Source organism: Eptesicus fuscus, chromosome 10 (genome assembly GCF_027574615.1).
Source record: "Eptesicus fuscus isolate TK198812 chromosome 10, DD_ASM_mEF_20220401, whole genome shotgun sequence".
NCBI lineage: Eukaryota > Metazoa > Chordata > Mammalia > Chiroptera > Vespertilionidae > Eptesicus > Eptesicus fuscus.
In genome coordinates, this window is record NC_072482.1 from 97,348,444 (window position 1) to 97,363,834 (window position 15,391).

The 15,391-nt window shown below is 63.6% G+C and overlaps 1 protein-coding gene across 3 annotated transcripts; it reads right to left on the reverse strand.

Annotated features, from left to right (window-relative positions):
* Nucleotides 1-1,379: 1,379 nt before the first annotated feature.
* Nucleotides 1,380-15,391, reverse strand: RNASET2 (ribonuclease T2). Of its 3 annotated transcripts, none has more exons than XM_054721878.1 (10): nucleotides 15,202-15,388; nucleotides 14,860-15,039; nucleotides 12,070-12,130; nucleotides 9,247-9,302; nucleotides 7,725-7,782; nucleotides 7,408-7,478; nucleotides 4,195-4,308; nucleotides 3,491-3,539; nucleotides 2,396-2,470; nucleotides 1,380-1,746 (listed from the first exon to the last, which is right to left on the reverse strand). In XM_054721878.1, exons 2-10 carry the CDS (start codon nucleotides 14,943-14,945, stop codon nucleotides 1,576-1,578), a joined length of 741 nt encoding a protein of 246 aa, XP_054577853.1. In that variant the 5' UTR covers nucleotides 14,946-15,039; nucleotides 15,202-15,388; the 3' UTR covers nucleotides 1,380-1,575. The 3 variants fall into 3 exon arrangements, with proteins under 3 accessions (XP_054577853.1, XP_054577852.1, XP_054577854.1); XM_054721877.1 differs by having other exon boundaries at nucleotides 12,070-12,133; XM_054721879.1 differs by lacking the exon at nucleotides 4,195-4,308 and having other exon boundaries at nucleotides 12,070-12,133; nucleotides 15,202-15,391.

Here is a 15,391-nt window from a genome sequence, read left to right on the forward strand (position 1 = left end):
CACTTGGGCTGTTTCCAGATCTTAACTACTGTACATTGTGCTGCTATGAACACAGGGGTGCATACATTCTTTCTGATTGGTGTTTCGGGTCTCTTAAGATATATTCCTAGGAGAGGGATTACTGGGTCAGATGGAAGTTCCATACTTAATTTTTTGAGGAAACTCCATACTGTTTTCCATAATGGCTGCGCCCGTCTGCATTCCCTCCAGCAGCGCACGAGGGCTCCTCCCATGTGTAAAGATCCCGCCCATGTCTTGTCACTTATGGCTGTACGGACCCTATGTGACAAGCACGTGTGTGGATCCTGTTTCCGTGGACACACGTGTGTGCGTTCCCTTTGGTGAAACGCGTTGGAAGGTGGAGGGACCGCCTGGGGGTGTGATCACGGGTCATCGTCACGGAGCTCCAGTCCCCTCACTGTGCCTTCCCCCCCAGGTCCTCCCCGCCCCCCAGGGCTCCGCCTCAGGAAGTGCCCCCCCCCCGACCCCACGGCACAGGGGCCCTTCCTGCAGGTGAAATCCTGCCCGTCACCGTGAACGAGAGCCGCTGCCCCCCAGCACCGCCCTCCGCCCCCGGCTGCGCTCCTCCCGGCTGCTCTGACCCTCAGACCCCTCAGGGGACACCCAGGCGCCTTCCCAAGCACCTCCTAGTGCAGCGGCTGTGCAGGGCACTGTGGCCGCTCGAGCAGCGCTCGTCTGGTGGGGCGCCCAGGACGTACCCCGACAATCCAGAGAGCAGAGCAGGTGGCAACGGCCCCACCCAGGCCAACCAGCCAGGTCGCCACGTGCTGTGACGTGGGCCCGGCCACCCTGCAGCCCCTGGACCGCGTGGGGTGACCTGGGAGAGAAGGAGGACTCCCCACGATCCCAGGCACCTCCTTTCCCATGTGGGTGCCTGGCAGCGGGTCCCTACGGCCGGCCCACAGGGACCCACGTTTCCAAGGACTGACCTATGACCTGGTGGCCCAGACCTCCGACAGGGAGGAGGGGCCTGTGTGCCTGACCTTCGGGTTAGTGTGCAGGGCAGCGCCGTGCCCGCCGGGAGCCGCCTGGCACCTGTGAACACACGCAGGTCCCCTCTGGGAGGGGGAGAGTGCAGCCCTCAGAGCCGCGCCCAGGGCCCGCGGACCTGCGCCCGCGCCTGGGCCAGGCCGCCGAGGGGACGCTGCGGGGAACGTGTGGTCACCTCTGGCCTCGGGGACCGAGAACTGTCCACCCCGAGGCAGGAGGGGCGACGCCCCAGCTTGAGAGCGGGAGCCGAGAGGAGCCCGCGCCGAGGAGGCAGCTCGCGGAGGGACAGCGCGAGTCCTCGGTCCCGGCCACCTGCCCCGACGCCAAGGTGTCGCCTCGGCGAAGACGCGAAGAGATGACCACAGGAGGAGAGAGAGAACGGCTTTATTCAGGGATGCGGAATCCATCCACCCGTGGAGTGAAAAGCAAAACGGAACAGGCTGAGCCACGGCGCGGGGGCCACGGCAGCCACGGCAGCCACGCGGTTCCGCTGCCTTTGGACAGCAGCCTGTGGGTCCTCTCACCACTCGGACGCCCCAGGCCCAGACGCGCCTCAGGGCCGGGCTAGGGGGGCGGCGGGTAGAAGACGGGGCCGTCCTTGCACACCTCCAGGTCCTGGGCGAGGCCGGCGCCCCACGCCCCGCCCGCCGGCTCCCCGGGCTCCGTGCAGTTCCGCAGCTGCAGGTCCTTGGTGAAGCACAGCTCGATCTGCCCCAGCAGCTGCACCTCCTCGCCCTGCGCACGAGACGGAGACGCTGCAGCCCTCGGACCGGGGTCACTCACAGTCCTCCGTGGTGACCGGAGCCTGGTCGCCCCGGGCAGGGCCTAGAGCCTGACCCAGAGGCGGCTCCCAGCCCAGACCGGCTCCGGGCACCCCGTCCTCCAACGCTGCCCGTGCAGGCCAGGCCCTCCTCCGCGGACAAAGCCCAGCCCGTGTGTGAGCTGGACCGGTGGCCACCAGCATCGCAGTAACATTCCCAGCTCCGATGCCAGCCCACAGGTGTCCCACCTCAGCCCTCCCAGGACAGGTGCATCCTGGGTAGGAAGGGACCAACACCCTGCCCCAGGGCCTGGAGCCAAAGAACAGGTGATTTCAACACTCACACACACACACACACACACACACGGCACATACACACATGCCTGCACCACACACATGCACACGCACACACACATACACACAGCACATGCCTGCACCACACGCACGCACATGCACACACACGCCGCACCCACAGCATGTGCCATGTGCACCCACACAGCACATGTCTGTACCACACACGTGCACACACACACAAGCAGCACACGGAAACTCCACGTGAGCACATAGCCGCCAGCAGCGTGGACCCCGGCTGCTCGGCACAGACCGCAGCCGCACAGCCCTGACCTGCTCCGGCGGGAGACACTGGATCTTGGGCGCGACTCCGTACAGGCCGGCGAGGGCGTCTTTGATGTCTGACACCTGAAGGGAAGTCACGTGCGTCAGAAGGGAACTCCCCCAGAGAAGCCAGCGCCGTCCACGCAGCCCTGACACTGGGTCCCTCCCTCGCACACCAGCGGGACCCGGGTCCTGGCTGATCGCCGGCCGACGGACAGGAGGCGCTGGGTGCCCCCCACCAAGGACAGGATGTGGCCGCCAGACCTCCAGCTCCCTCTCGAACTCATGCCCTGCTCCCCGTCGGCACCAGGGCCTGGGGCGGGGCAGACGCAGGAAACGCCTGGTGGTAAAGCACCCGACCCGTGGCCGGGACCCGTGGCCGGGACCCGTGGCCGGGCCCTCCCTGAGTCCCGCATCAGGCTGGTCCTGGCCCCCCACGTGCCGGCCGCCTGGAGAAGGGGTGCCACAAACGCGTGTCACTGCCGCTTCAGCGCACGGACACCCAGCCCCCCATCCGCTCCGGCGGAGTCCGATGAACCCCGCGACCTGCACCCCCTCTCGGCCTCCGAGGAGGAAGCTCAGGGCAGCGAGACGCCGTCCCAGGCCTCATCCTGCCCCTCCCCTCCGTGGGGAGGACACAGACCCACGGGCCCGGCCGGCCGCCCAGCGCAGGTGCCACAGAGCGGGACCGTGGGGCAGGGGTGTCCCACTCTGTCCGGCCACGGGGCCCCAACCCTAAACTACTGTCGGGGCCTAGCCCTCCTCACCCACAAGCTGAGTCTAAGGAGGGGACCTGCTGGCCTGGCCGCGTGGCTCAGTGGGTGAGCATCAACCTGTGAGCCAGGAGGTCAGGGTTCGATTCCCGTCGGGGCACGTGCCTGGGCTGTGGGCTGGATCCGCAGTGCGGGGCCCGCAGGAGGCAGCGCTCCACGATTCTCTCTCATCAGTGATGTTTCCTGGCCCCCTCTCCCTCGCTCTCTGCACCAGTCGGAACCTCTTTATAAAAATCCGCTCAGGAGCCGCCGCGAGGCAGCGAGGGAGGCCGGCGGGCATGTGCTGGGCGCCGGTGGGGGGCGCAGCTGGCAGGGGCTGGCAGTGACTCACCTGGTAGTAATTGCCCCCGGACGGGAGGACCCCCAGCTTCTGGAGCATGCTGAAAGCAGAGTGAGGAACAGGCTGTCTAACCAGGCCCCTCTCCTCTCTCCTCCTTCAGCATCACTTTCCCAGACCCAGTCCGATGTCCTAAAGGCCACGCTTCCCCGGGACTCCGGCAGCCAGCCTGTGAGGGCAGCCAGCGCGTGGCCGAGGCGGCCGGACCCCCTGCCGCGCCCAGCGCCGCCCGGCCAGCGCCCCCCGGCCAGCGCCCCCCGCCCCCGCCCCCAGCACCCCCCTGCCGCGCCCAGCACCCTCCCGCCAGCGCCCCTCTCCCCCGGCACCCAGCACCGCCCCCGGCCAGCGCCCGCCCCGACGCCCAGCACCCCTCCCAGCCAGCGCCCCCTGCCCCCGCCCCCAGCACCCCCCCGCCAGCGCCCCCTGCCCCCACATCCAGCGCCCCCCACCCCCGCACCCCATGTGTCCGCGCCCGGAGAGGCGGCCCATGTCCGTGTCCGCACCACGTGGCCGTGACCAGGGGCCTGGGCAGGCCTGAAGGAGGCCCGAGGACGTCTCAGAACCGCACCGCCTCTCAGCAGGGGCCCCGGCCCCGCAGGGCAGCTCCACCAGGGCTCCGGGCGCAGCGGGGACGGACGTCACACCGAGTCAGGGGCGGGGGAGGGGGTGGAGGGGGGGGGGGCTGCGGCCACAGCTACCTGTTGAGCGCCAGCCCCCGGTACAGGTCCAGGGCCTTCCCGAAGTACTTCCTCTCGGAGCTGAGGGCTTCCAGCTGCGCCACGCAGGTCCCGTGCTTCTCCCACTCGTGCTTCCTGGAAGGGGGCCGCCTCCGCTGGGACCTCAGGAAGCCGGGCCGCCGCCAGAGGTCCCCGGTCTCTCCCGGCACCGGGCGCCCAGCGGAGGCCTGGCGGCGCCTTTACGGTGAGAGCACAGGGCTCCCCAAGGGCCGCCCAGGCGCTGACCCCCCCCTCCGCCCAGCCTAGGCGCCACCCGTGACCTCGCGGCCTCGGGGCCCGCCTCTCCTCCCATGAGCACGGCGGGGGGGGGGGGCACTGAAGGAAGGCGCTGCCCCCTCGCCTCCCGGCACCCCCCGCCTGACAGTGCCCGCAGCCGGGCTGCAGAGCGCGGTCACCTCCGAGTGCCTGGCGGGCAAGGCCGGTCACGGAGAGACGCCGAGGCCTGGCCCGCTCCGCTCGCGGTTCGGGCGTCCATGTCCGCGGAACCCAACGGCCCAGCCCGATGGCGGCCACTGCGCAGCGACTTGTATTCGAGGAAACAGTTACTGACCGTTCTCTACGGTGTGGTGCAGACCAACGTCTTACCAACGTTCCCACACGCTCCATTCTCACAGCTCCCCAAGGCTGGTTACAAGTGGGGAAACTGAGGCTCGGAGGGGCTGGCTGGGCACCACGCCACAGGGCACCGGCCAGGAAGCCCGAGCCCACACTCGAGCGCCACCCCGACTTCCGGGTCACGCCCTGCGGTGGCGCAGCCACCCGACCCCCCGTCAATCGCAGACCACGGGCCCCACCTCCACGGTGCCGGCAGCTGCCGGTGCCGGCGTGAGCCATTGGCAGCGTGGAACAGACGGGCACCAGGCCCTCCGCTGTGCCAGCGACTCATCAACCACCAGGTCTCAACATTCCCACGAGCTGCATAAAGCACACCCCGCACCTCAGAAGTACACCTGCTTGTGCACCAAGTCACCCCAAAACCCACCCAGGCCAGGGCTAGCCTGCAAACAGGAGGAGACAGACATGGGGGGTCACTGAGCCCCGTCCAGAACAGTCTCCAGAGTAAATCGCTCAGGAACTTCCTATGCCCGGGGGCCGTGGTCGGCAAACTGCGGCTCGCGAGCCACAGGCGGCTCTCTGGCCCCTTGAGTGTGGCTCTTCCACGAAATACCACGGCCTGGGCGAGTCTATGTTGAAGAAGTGGCGTTAGAAGAAGTTTAAGTTTAAAAAATGTGGCTCTCAAGAGAGATTTCAATCGTTGTACTGTTGATGTTTGGCTCTGTGGACGGATGAGTTTGCCGACCACGGCCCTGGGGATGGAAAACGGAGGCTCCTCCCCCACGGGAGCTGCACCTGAACGGCAGGGGCGCTGGTCTGTGTAAACGGGACGATCACCGGGACACTCCGCGGGTGCTGCGGGGCCAAGCGGGGCGTTCCCAGCTCAGGGCAGACTCAGCGGCCCCTGGCGTGGGGAGCGAGCTTACGGCCGCAGACGCGGGGCCTCAGCTAAGGGACCACACGGATGTGAGCGGAACCATCCCTCACGTGCTGCTCACGTCCCCGCGGTAACTGACCACTCAGGGACCGACGCCGAGGCCCACCCCCCGCGAGCCGCAACGCCCCACGCCTGGCCCACGCTGGGCCTTTCCCGACGAGAGCCCCGGGCCCCTCAGAGGGCCACCCAGGACAGTTTTCCGAGGAAGCTGTCCCCGCTGACGGCAGCGCCGGGGCCGAGGCCGGGGACGTCCCTACAATCTCCCGCCATAAAGGCGACCGGGCCACCGTGAGCCACAGGCGGTGATTCGGGGGACAGCGGCCACAGCGCCACGTGCGCGGCCTCCCGTTCCGTGCTGGGAGCTCTGGAGAGCACAGGCACGCGTTAGCGCGTGATCGCGACTTCTGTCGTTTAGAGCACGAAGGCGTCACGTGTGTGGTTGAGCTCTCCACCTGAAGGGAACCCCTGTGCCGTGATCGAGCACACGTGACGCATACATGGCCCACGCGGTTTGGATTAAGCCTTCCAGGCCCCAGCCCCCCGGAGACGTTCTTGGTTGTATTTTTAAGCCACGTGGCAAACGTGTGACTATCACTGGACATGGTAGCCATGGAGCACACACTGTGCCACTCAGTTGTCACCCGGGAACACTGTAACACCCGGGAGTATTACACGTTGTTCCTTAGTCACCCGGCCCTCCCGGAAGTGCCGTGTGAATCTTTTTCCACCGTTTTCCCGGTTCCGGTTCCGGTTCCTTCCGCCCATTGTCCATGCGGAACCAGCGTCTGGAGCGCAGGCTGCACAGACGCCAATGCCAACCTGAACCTCTCCTGGCCCCAGTTTCCCGAGCGTATCTCCTTCGTGTTGAAGGGAGATTTCAGCCCACAGCCCCAGGATCCGAGGGTCCTGAACCCCTTCCCGCCACGCCCCCGAGTGAAATCTCCCCCAGAACAGCAGTGACCAGGCCCACAGACATCACTCACCCCAGTTCCTGTGCAAAAGCTTTTCTTTACACCCTAACTCTTTTCCTGAAACCTAGAAATCTTCCAGGTTCCACCAACCTTGTTGGACAAATTCTGATCAGTTGTAGCCTGAACTATAAATGGACACACGGGAGTGAGGAGGAGGAAGTAAAGGGTTATCCTCAGTTACTAAAGATATAAATAAAAAGCACGTTCGTGGTATCTTCTTCCAAGGTGACGATTTTAGGAGCTACTCTGACGAAACAGCGTTTTTCTCGTCGGCTCAGCTCTCGCCGGAGCCAAGTGTTTTGCTGGCACAGCCCGAGGACAGAGCCTCAGCGACCCCCCCCCTCCCCCCCCAGGCGCCCCCGCCTCTGACCCGGGTCTTCTTTTCCCTCACAGAGTGCAAGGCAGCAGCTCTTCCCCGAGAGCTAGTCTCTCCTGTCTGATCTGGAGCGACGGCTCCGAAGATACGCACGTTATTTAAACCTCGACAGAGGACGTTTTTAAGACAAAGCAATGAGTGAAACACCCGATGAAAAACAAGTGTCTAAAGGAAATCCGCTCGCCCTCATCTGCCGCCCGCTGGCGAGAGGGAGGCCGTCCACACCCCCGGCTGGACCACGGCTCCGTCGCCTGGGCCCACAGTCCCCGGAACACGCACGCGCCCCCCGCCTCTCACGCGGGTCTCGGGCTGGCGGTGGCGCAGAGCTCACTCACCATAAGTAGCTGCTGTTGGGAGACGGGTGGAGCACGTCGGGCCAGTACATCTTCATGTCCGGCATGAGGTCCTGCGTGCGGCAGAGGAGAACTCGGGTCCAGGCCCACGGGGGAGGCGCTCTGGCCTCCCGTCACTAGGGGGAGGGCTGCTCATTTCTGGGCTCACTTGGCCTCGGGGTTCGGGCCGAGGAGGCGAGGGCGTCCCATTGGATTTGGGGGATCGCTATGGTTACGCATGGCGCTAAGGTGCCAGCGTCCGGCCTGGCGAACGCATCCAGGGCAACCCCCGGCCGTGGAACAGAACCCAACGTGAATACCTTAATCTCGTCCAACTTAAAGGGCCACGACCGATTACACATGTCCGCTTTGTCAGCCCTTGAAGTAAAAGAATAAGAAAGGAGAGGTCAGTCTTGGTGGGATGGGTTCTGAAGGACACGAGGAAACCCTCCGGCTCAGCGCGCAGAGGACATGGGGGGGGGCGCGGGGGGCTGCCTGGGAGCCGCGGGCCGTGCCTGTCCGCACAGGCTCGGGCTCAGGGCAGCCTCACAGCCCCGCTTCCAGGAAAGAGCTGGTGGGGAAGGCCAGCCTCATGCAAACAGTGGGGGAGCCTAAGGCACCTGCAGGGGGCGCGAGCCAGGCCCCGGGGGGGTTTCCAGTGGGTCCCAGGGACCTGCCCTCTGCTCCACAGCCACCGGGAGGCCAGCGGGAGGTCTTCCCCTTTAAGAGGAGGTGAGGCTTAGGAGGTAGACTGTGCGCTGAAGGCTCAGAGCCTGGCACGCCGTCTGACCCGCTGGGATGACCTTTCACAGCACCGAGCCCACGCCCTCCTCCTCAGCGGTAATCCTGTCCCCACGCGTCAACTCTGCGTCCACTGGCAGCTCAGGCCACGGGGTCACCACCCTGCTCCCCAGACCTGGCCGTGTTTCCAGCCGCCACAGCTGTCCCGGACCTGGGCCTGCGCCTCCGCCACGGGGCGGAGCATCACCCTGCGCTGACCTCCCCGCTCACAGGCAAGGACCCCAGAGAGCCAGGGTCCCCGACAAGCCGGGAAGGTGGACCATGGGCCGGGTCCCCAGGCCCCGCTTTAAGCTGCTTTCTGCTGACCCCGTCCTGAGGGACAGGTGCACAGTGAAACCGGTGGTGGGGGGGGGGGCTCCTCTCAGCGGGGCAGCGGGACAATGTGTGCGATTTATAGCACACACCGTGCACACACAGCGAGAGAATGAGCTGCACAGGATGCAGGCAGAGCCAGGCAAATCGATCTGGGCGGCTGTGAGGTGTCGCTAATACAGATTATGCGTATAATTCATATTTATATGTGTACTTACTGCCCCCAAATGAGAAAATTAAAATCCAGTAACCCTAACATATACTCAGAACCCTTAAGTCAGTGATGGGCAACCTTTGGAGCTTGGTGTGTCAAACTTCGCCAAAAACCTGAGCATAACTCGGGTAGTGTGTCACTTTGAGGAAAAAACATTATTTCGTGATATTTATAGTTTAAATAACATAAATGTTTCATCCTCGGCATGCGGCCGCCTCAGTGGCCGCGTGTCATCAGAAATGGCACTGACACGTGTGTCAGAGGTTCGCCATCACTGCCTCAAGTGCATATGTAGCCTAGACTATTCCTCCTCTATCGGAACAGCACTAAGCAGCAGGATGGGGTCCTGTTAGAAACGGGAACAATGCTTTCCGGTGAGGGGCTGATCTACGGCATGAACCCCAGGGTCTCAGAATGAACACCCAACAACATCTCAAGGGCAACTCTCAGGACCAGACGCGCCCGCGTCTCGGGGCGGCCGCTGGCCTGCGTGGGTTCCCGCAGCGAGTACTCGCCACAGCCCGTGGATCGTCCAGTAGTCCGGGGGCTCTCTGCAGCCATCTTCAGCTCTCTAGGAAAAAGACAGAACAATTGGCTCGTTGCTTTTACTTAAATAGACTTAGCAACTTTCCTGTCTTTCGACACGAATCAGTGACAGGGCTAACACAAAACAAACTCCAGGTTAACTTGGCGGTAAGTTCACCCCAACAATGCATTCAGGAGGAAACTTCATGGGGCTGGACGTCATATCTGCAGTGAGTGGACCAGTCCTCAGTCTAAAGGACAGAATTAAAACATCATTTTTTATCTCTTTTTATGGGCTCGCAAATTAAGTCAATCCGATGGAAACACGCTATTTGCCTATGAATAATTTTCCTACCATATAACCATAAACAAATGGTTGAGAACAGAAGGCGGGTGATACCCCACTAGCCTCACGTTTGTTCAGGCACCAAGTCCGAATACATCAGTGAGCCAGGAACTCTCTGGAGCCATAAGAAATGCCAAGGTGAGAACAGGAGTACATGGCAAGAGAGAGAACCATAGAGCCTCAGATCTCAGTAGACCTCCAAACAGTTTAGCTAAAACGAAGACTTTATAAAATAAACAGCCATCAAGAAATATATTTTCACTATCAAATGAAACACACAAGTAAGAAGCAGATGTTGGAGTTGACCAGGTGAGACCAGGTGGAGACCAGGTGAGGGCCAGGTGAGGACCAGGTGAGAACCAGGTGGGGACCAGGAGAGGACCAGGTGGGGACCAGGTGGGAACCAGGTGAGAACCGGGTGGGGACCAGGTGGGGACCAGGTGGGATTAGGTGGGGACCAGGTGAGGACCAGGTGGGATTAGGTGGGGAGCAGGTGAGGACCAGGTGGGATTAGGTGGGGACCAGGTGAGGACCAGGTGAGGATCAGGTGAGGACCAGGTGGGGACCAGGTGAGGAGCAGGTGGGGACCAGGTGGGATTAGGTGAGGACCAGGTGGGATCAGGTGGGGACCAGGTGTGATTAGGTGAGGAGCAGGTGGGGACCAGGTGGGGACCAGGTGGGATTAGGTGAGGACCAGGTGGGATCAGGTGGGGACCAGGTGTGATTAGGTGAGGAGCAGGTGGGGACCAGGTGGGAACCAGGTGGGGTTAGGTGAGGAGCAGGTGGAAACCAGGTGGGGACCAGGTGGGGACCAGGTGGGGACCAGGTGAGGATCAGGTGAGGAGCAGGTGGGGACCAGGTGTGATTAGGTGAGGAGCAGGTGGGGACCAGGTGAGGACCAGGTGGGATCGGGTGGGGACCAGGTGGGGACCAGGTGAGGACCAGGTGGGATCAGGTGAGGAGCAGGTGAGGACCAGGTGGGATCAGGTGAGGACCAGGTGGGGACCAGGTGAGGACCAGGTGGGATCAGGTGAGGACCAGGTGGGATTAGGTGAGGACCAGGTGGGGACCAGGTGAGGACCAGGTGGGGATCAGGTGTGATTAGGTGAGGAGCAGGTGGGGACCAGGTGAGGACCAGGTGGGGACCAGGTGAGGACCAGGTGGGGACCAGGTGAGGACCAGGTGTGATTAGGTGAGGCAGCGTTTGTGGGACACATCACCCACCAGAGGGCCTGGCCCCCTCCCGGAGGGAAAGCCTCCAGTGCTACCCAAGCAGCTCAGCACACACAGCTCCTTCCGGCCACAAATCCTGCTGCCCAGGAGCCAGAACCAGAGGGCCAACCCAACTGGACACAGGTGACAGGGACTGCGCGCGCACACGTGTGCACACACACATACACACACACGTGCGCACACACACACACACGCGCACACGCGCGCACACACCCCCCAAGAGCGGAGACTGCTCTGAGGGAAGAGACGACAGCTGTGACGTGAGAACAGCACGCCCAGCAGCTGCGCCCTCTGTAGACACCTTTCGGGTCAGGAGTACAATCTGGTGAGACTAACAAGGGACATTTCATTGTCATTTGTCCACAGAAGACCAGCCTCTGAGGAAGCGGAGAGCGCCACGGTTACCGAACGCTGGCGGGAAACCAGAGCGGGAGCTCGGAATGTCACCTGAGCGGACCCAGCCGCCCGCTGCCAGCGCCCTCCAGGAACTCAGGGCAAAGGCCTCTTCGACTTAGATTCTCGAGTGAACATTTCAGAAACGTGATCAGTAAAGTCAGGGAGAGCTCAGCCACAGGATGAAACACCTGTCGGGGCAATGGACTCCGCTTTACAAACCGCCCAGGGGAGGGTGAGGGGGCAGGGCCTGCAGGGGCAGGCTGAGGCAGGCCCCCATCTCAGACAGCACCCCCCATTTCAGACAGCACCCCGTCTCAGACAGCCCCCCACCTCAGACAGGACCCCGTCCAGAGAGAAAGAGCCCCCCTCCCCCCTCACTGAGGCAGGGCTCCTCCATAGTGACACTTAGGGCACGGGGCCAGGACAAGCAGAGGCACAGACAGAAAGACCAACCACAGGTGACAAGAGCAGGCCAAGGAGACAGGCACTGCTGAGTTCTGGGAGACAGTGGTTTTAGAAATATTTATACTGATGTCAGAGAGGAAGGGAGAGGGAGAGAGAAACATCAATGAGGAGAGAGAATCACTGACCAGCTGCCTCCTGCACATCCCTTTGGGAATCAGCCTCCAGAACCCAGAGCACCAATGTCGGCCGCCCTGAGCCCCTCAGCGGTGGCACTGTCACAGCCCCAGGCACCGGTCGCAGGGCCCTCCTGGAGGGAGTGGCTGCCAGGACGGGAAGGCACAGCCACACGGAGCAGCAGCCCCAGGCCCAGAGGAGACAAGCGAGACTTCCTAGGGGAGTCCCTGGTCAGGGGGCCGCGGAGGCAGACACTCACCTTACACACGGTCGCAGGCCAGTGGTGGACCATAATCAGCTTCTTCCACTCCTGGCTGCCACTGCGGAGACAAGGAACCATGTTCCTAGAGCTTTCCAGTTACTGAAAAATTAGCCCATCCATCCATCTGTCCATCCATCCATCCACCTATCCACCCATCTGTCCATCCATCCATCCATCCATCCATCCATCCATCCATCCATCCATCCATCCATCCATCCTTCCATTTGTTCATCAATCCATCCACCCATCCATCTATCCACCCATCCGTCCATCCATCCATCTACCCGCCCATCTGCCCATCCGCCCATCCATCCATCCATCCATCCATTTGTCCATCAATCCATCCACCCATCCATCCACCCACCCATCCGTCCATCCATCCATCCATCCATCCACCCACCCATTCGTCCATCCATCCATCTATCCGCCCATCTGCCCAACCATCCATCCACCTATTCATCCATCCATCCATCCATCCATCCATCCATCCATCCATCCATCAATCCATTCATCCATCCATCTGTCCACCCATCCGTCCGTCCGTCCATCCATCAATCCATCCATCCACCCATCCGTCCATCCATCCATCTACCCGCCCATCCGCCCATCCATCCATCCATCCATCCATCCATCCATCCATCCATCCATCCATCCATCCATTTGTCCATCAATCCAGCCACCCATCCATCTATCCACCCATCTGTCAATCCATCCATCCATCCATCCATCCATCCATTCGTCCATCCATCCATCTATCCGCCCATCTGCCCAACCATCCATCCACCTATCCATCCATCCATCCATCCATCCATCCATCCATCCATCCATCCATCCATCAATCCATTCATCCATCCATCTGTCCACCCATCCATCCATCCGTCCATCCATCCATCCATCCGTCCATCCATCCATTCATCTATCCATCCATTCATCTATCCATCAATCTGTCCATCTATCCATCCATCCGAGCACTCATTCATTCAATGAACAGTGAATACCTGCTACAGGCCAGGCATTTCTGTGGGACAGGGTTACTGCCCTGAGCAAGGGATGAGTCCCACCCTCCCGAGACGCACATGGCCGCCAGGGAGACGAGGGCCAAGTGAGAAAAGCACAAGCGCAGTGTCATGTAGTGCTGTAGTGCAAGGCAGGGAAGCCATGGGCAGGGCGGGGCGGGGCACGGATGGGCAGGGAGCCACGGGCAGGGCAGGGAGCCGATGGGCAGGGTGCGGATGGGCAGGGAGCGGATGGGCAGGGCGGGGCGCGGCAGGGCGGGGCAGGGCGGGGTTGAACTGGGGTCAGGAAGCCGGGAAGGCCTGGAGCCAGGGAACAGCACCAGGCGCCTCTGTCCGAACTGCGCTCACAGGTCGGAGACAGACCATCGCCCTCCTCCCACGGGGAAACCCCCAGCACAAAAGGCGCTGAAGCCGCCGGGTGCCTCTGACCTCCCCCTCCCCCATCGGGAGAGGCCTCCCTGCTCCCCGCAGAGGGGGTGACGTTGGAGCAGAGGGCGCCCTTCAGAGTCCTTCACGGTGGGGGGGCGCGGAGGGGGCTGGCAGCAGGAAGCTCAACCTCTTTGTCAGGCTCAGCAGACAGACAGACAGACAGACAGCCCAGGTGGAAGTACTCAGGCCACAGATGGAGATGGGGTTCACGGGAAACAGAGCTGGTCCCCACAGTCGTGCTGGTGGGTAAGGAGGACCGCTGGGTAACGGAACTCGGACGATAGGAAACCTGGTTTTAAGTCTGAAATGCTGACAAGAGCTCGGCATGGAAGAAAAACCGGCGTCCGCCCGGCAGCGTGAGCGGCAGGGCCGGGAGAGGGCCCGAGCCCTTTCCTGGATGCGGAACCTTGTCTCACAGGTGGAAACTGAGGCTGCGGGGGCCATGGCTCGGCGGCCAGACCATCAGCCAGCGTTCCCAGTAAAACAGGAAGCCTCAGAGCTGGGCGATCCCCACCTGCAGTCCAGGGGGGGACGCGTGGAGCACCCCGGCCCCTGAGAGACGGAGGCCAGTCACCGGGCCCTCAGCCAGGCGGGACCGTGGGAACAGCCCTGACCTGTGCGCCCTGAGGGTCTGTGCCCGCCCCCACGCCGCGGGCGGGCGGTGTCCCGGTGAAGCAGGTGTGTGACTTGGGGGGGGGGGGCACCTACTCCGGCTCCGTCTTTAGCTGCATTGGCATCGGCCGATGCCCTTGGCCAGGCAGGGATTCACAGAGTCCTCCCAGCAACTGCCTCCCCTCGCCCGCACCCACTGTCGGGGCAGGTGTGTGTCCACGTTACAGGGGAGCAGACGGCAGCACACAGAGCCCCCGGGGACCCTCAGCCCCACCCACGGCCCCTCCGCCACCCCCTTAACCTGGTGGCAAACACTCAGGACCGGAGCCCTGCAGGAAGCACGCCTTCCGGGAAAACTGAGCTATGTTACCCCTGACCGCGTATCCAAACAGCAACATGTGATCAGAACCCTGGCTAACAAGTTGAACCCCTTCTCCAAGGCCAACCGCACAGGAACCCGTCCCTCCATCAGTGCGATCAGCACCCAGCACAAGAGGAGGAAAGTTCAAATCGGCGGCTGCAGCTGGTTTCCTGTGCTGTCAGCCCGGAACCCACCCTGACCCCCCGCCGGGCCGGAGCACGCGGGGAGGGAGGGACCCCTTCACCCAGAGTCTACACCAAGGCTGCGCCGACCGCCCGGGGGGGGGGGGTTCAGAGCAGGGACACCCCGCGTCCACCCGGCACGGCCCGCTCCGAGGCTGGGACCGCCGCCGCCCAGGAGAGCACCCACCTCCTCGGGAGCCCGTGCGCGCAGCTCAGGCAGAGGGCCAGGCCGAGGGCGCACAGGAGGGCGCGGCCAGGCGCTGCCGGCTTCATCGCGGAGCCCGTGGAGCCGCCGGGCGGGGGCCGAAGGCTCGGCTTCCGGAGCCCGCGGGGCAGGCGGTCCAGCCGGCCCTGCGCGTCCCTGAAACTGGACACATTTCCTTAAGCGTCTGGGCGCCGGGCGCCGGCGAGCAGCTCCGTCAGCCCCGCCCGCGAGGGGTTCCCGCCGGCCAGATCCCCGTCCCCCGCCCCGAGCCCGCCGTCCGCCCGCCGCCCAGCCCACCCGGAGCGCCTCGGGGCCGCCGCCCACCGGAGCCCGCCAGCCGCAGCCGCGATCCTGCCCGCGCCGCGCCGCTACCCGGCTGTCCCGGCCGCCGCTGTCGCCAGGCCTGGTCGTTTCCGCCCCGGGGCCCGGCCCAGCTCCGGACCCGCCCACACGGGCACGCCCCTGCCGCCTCCGGGGACTGGCAGACCCGCCCCACGGCGCCCCCGCGCTGCGA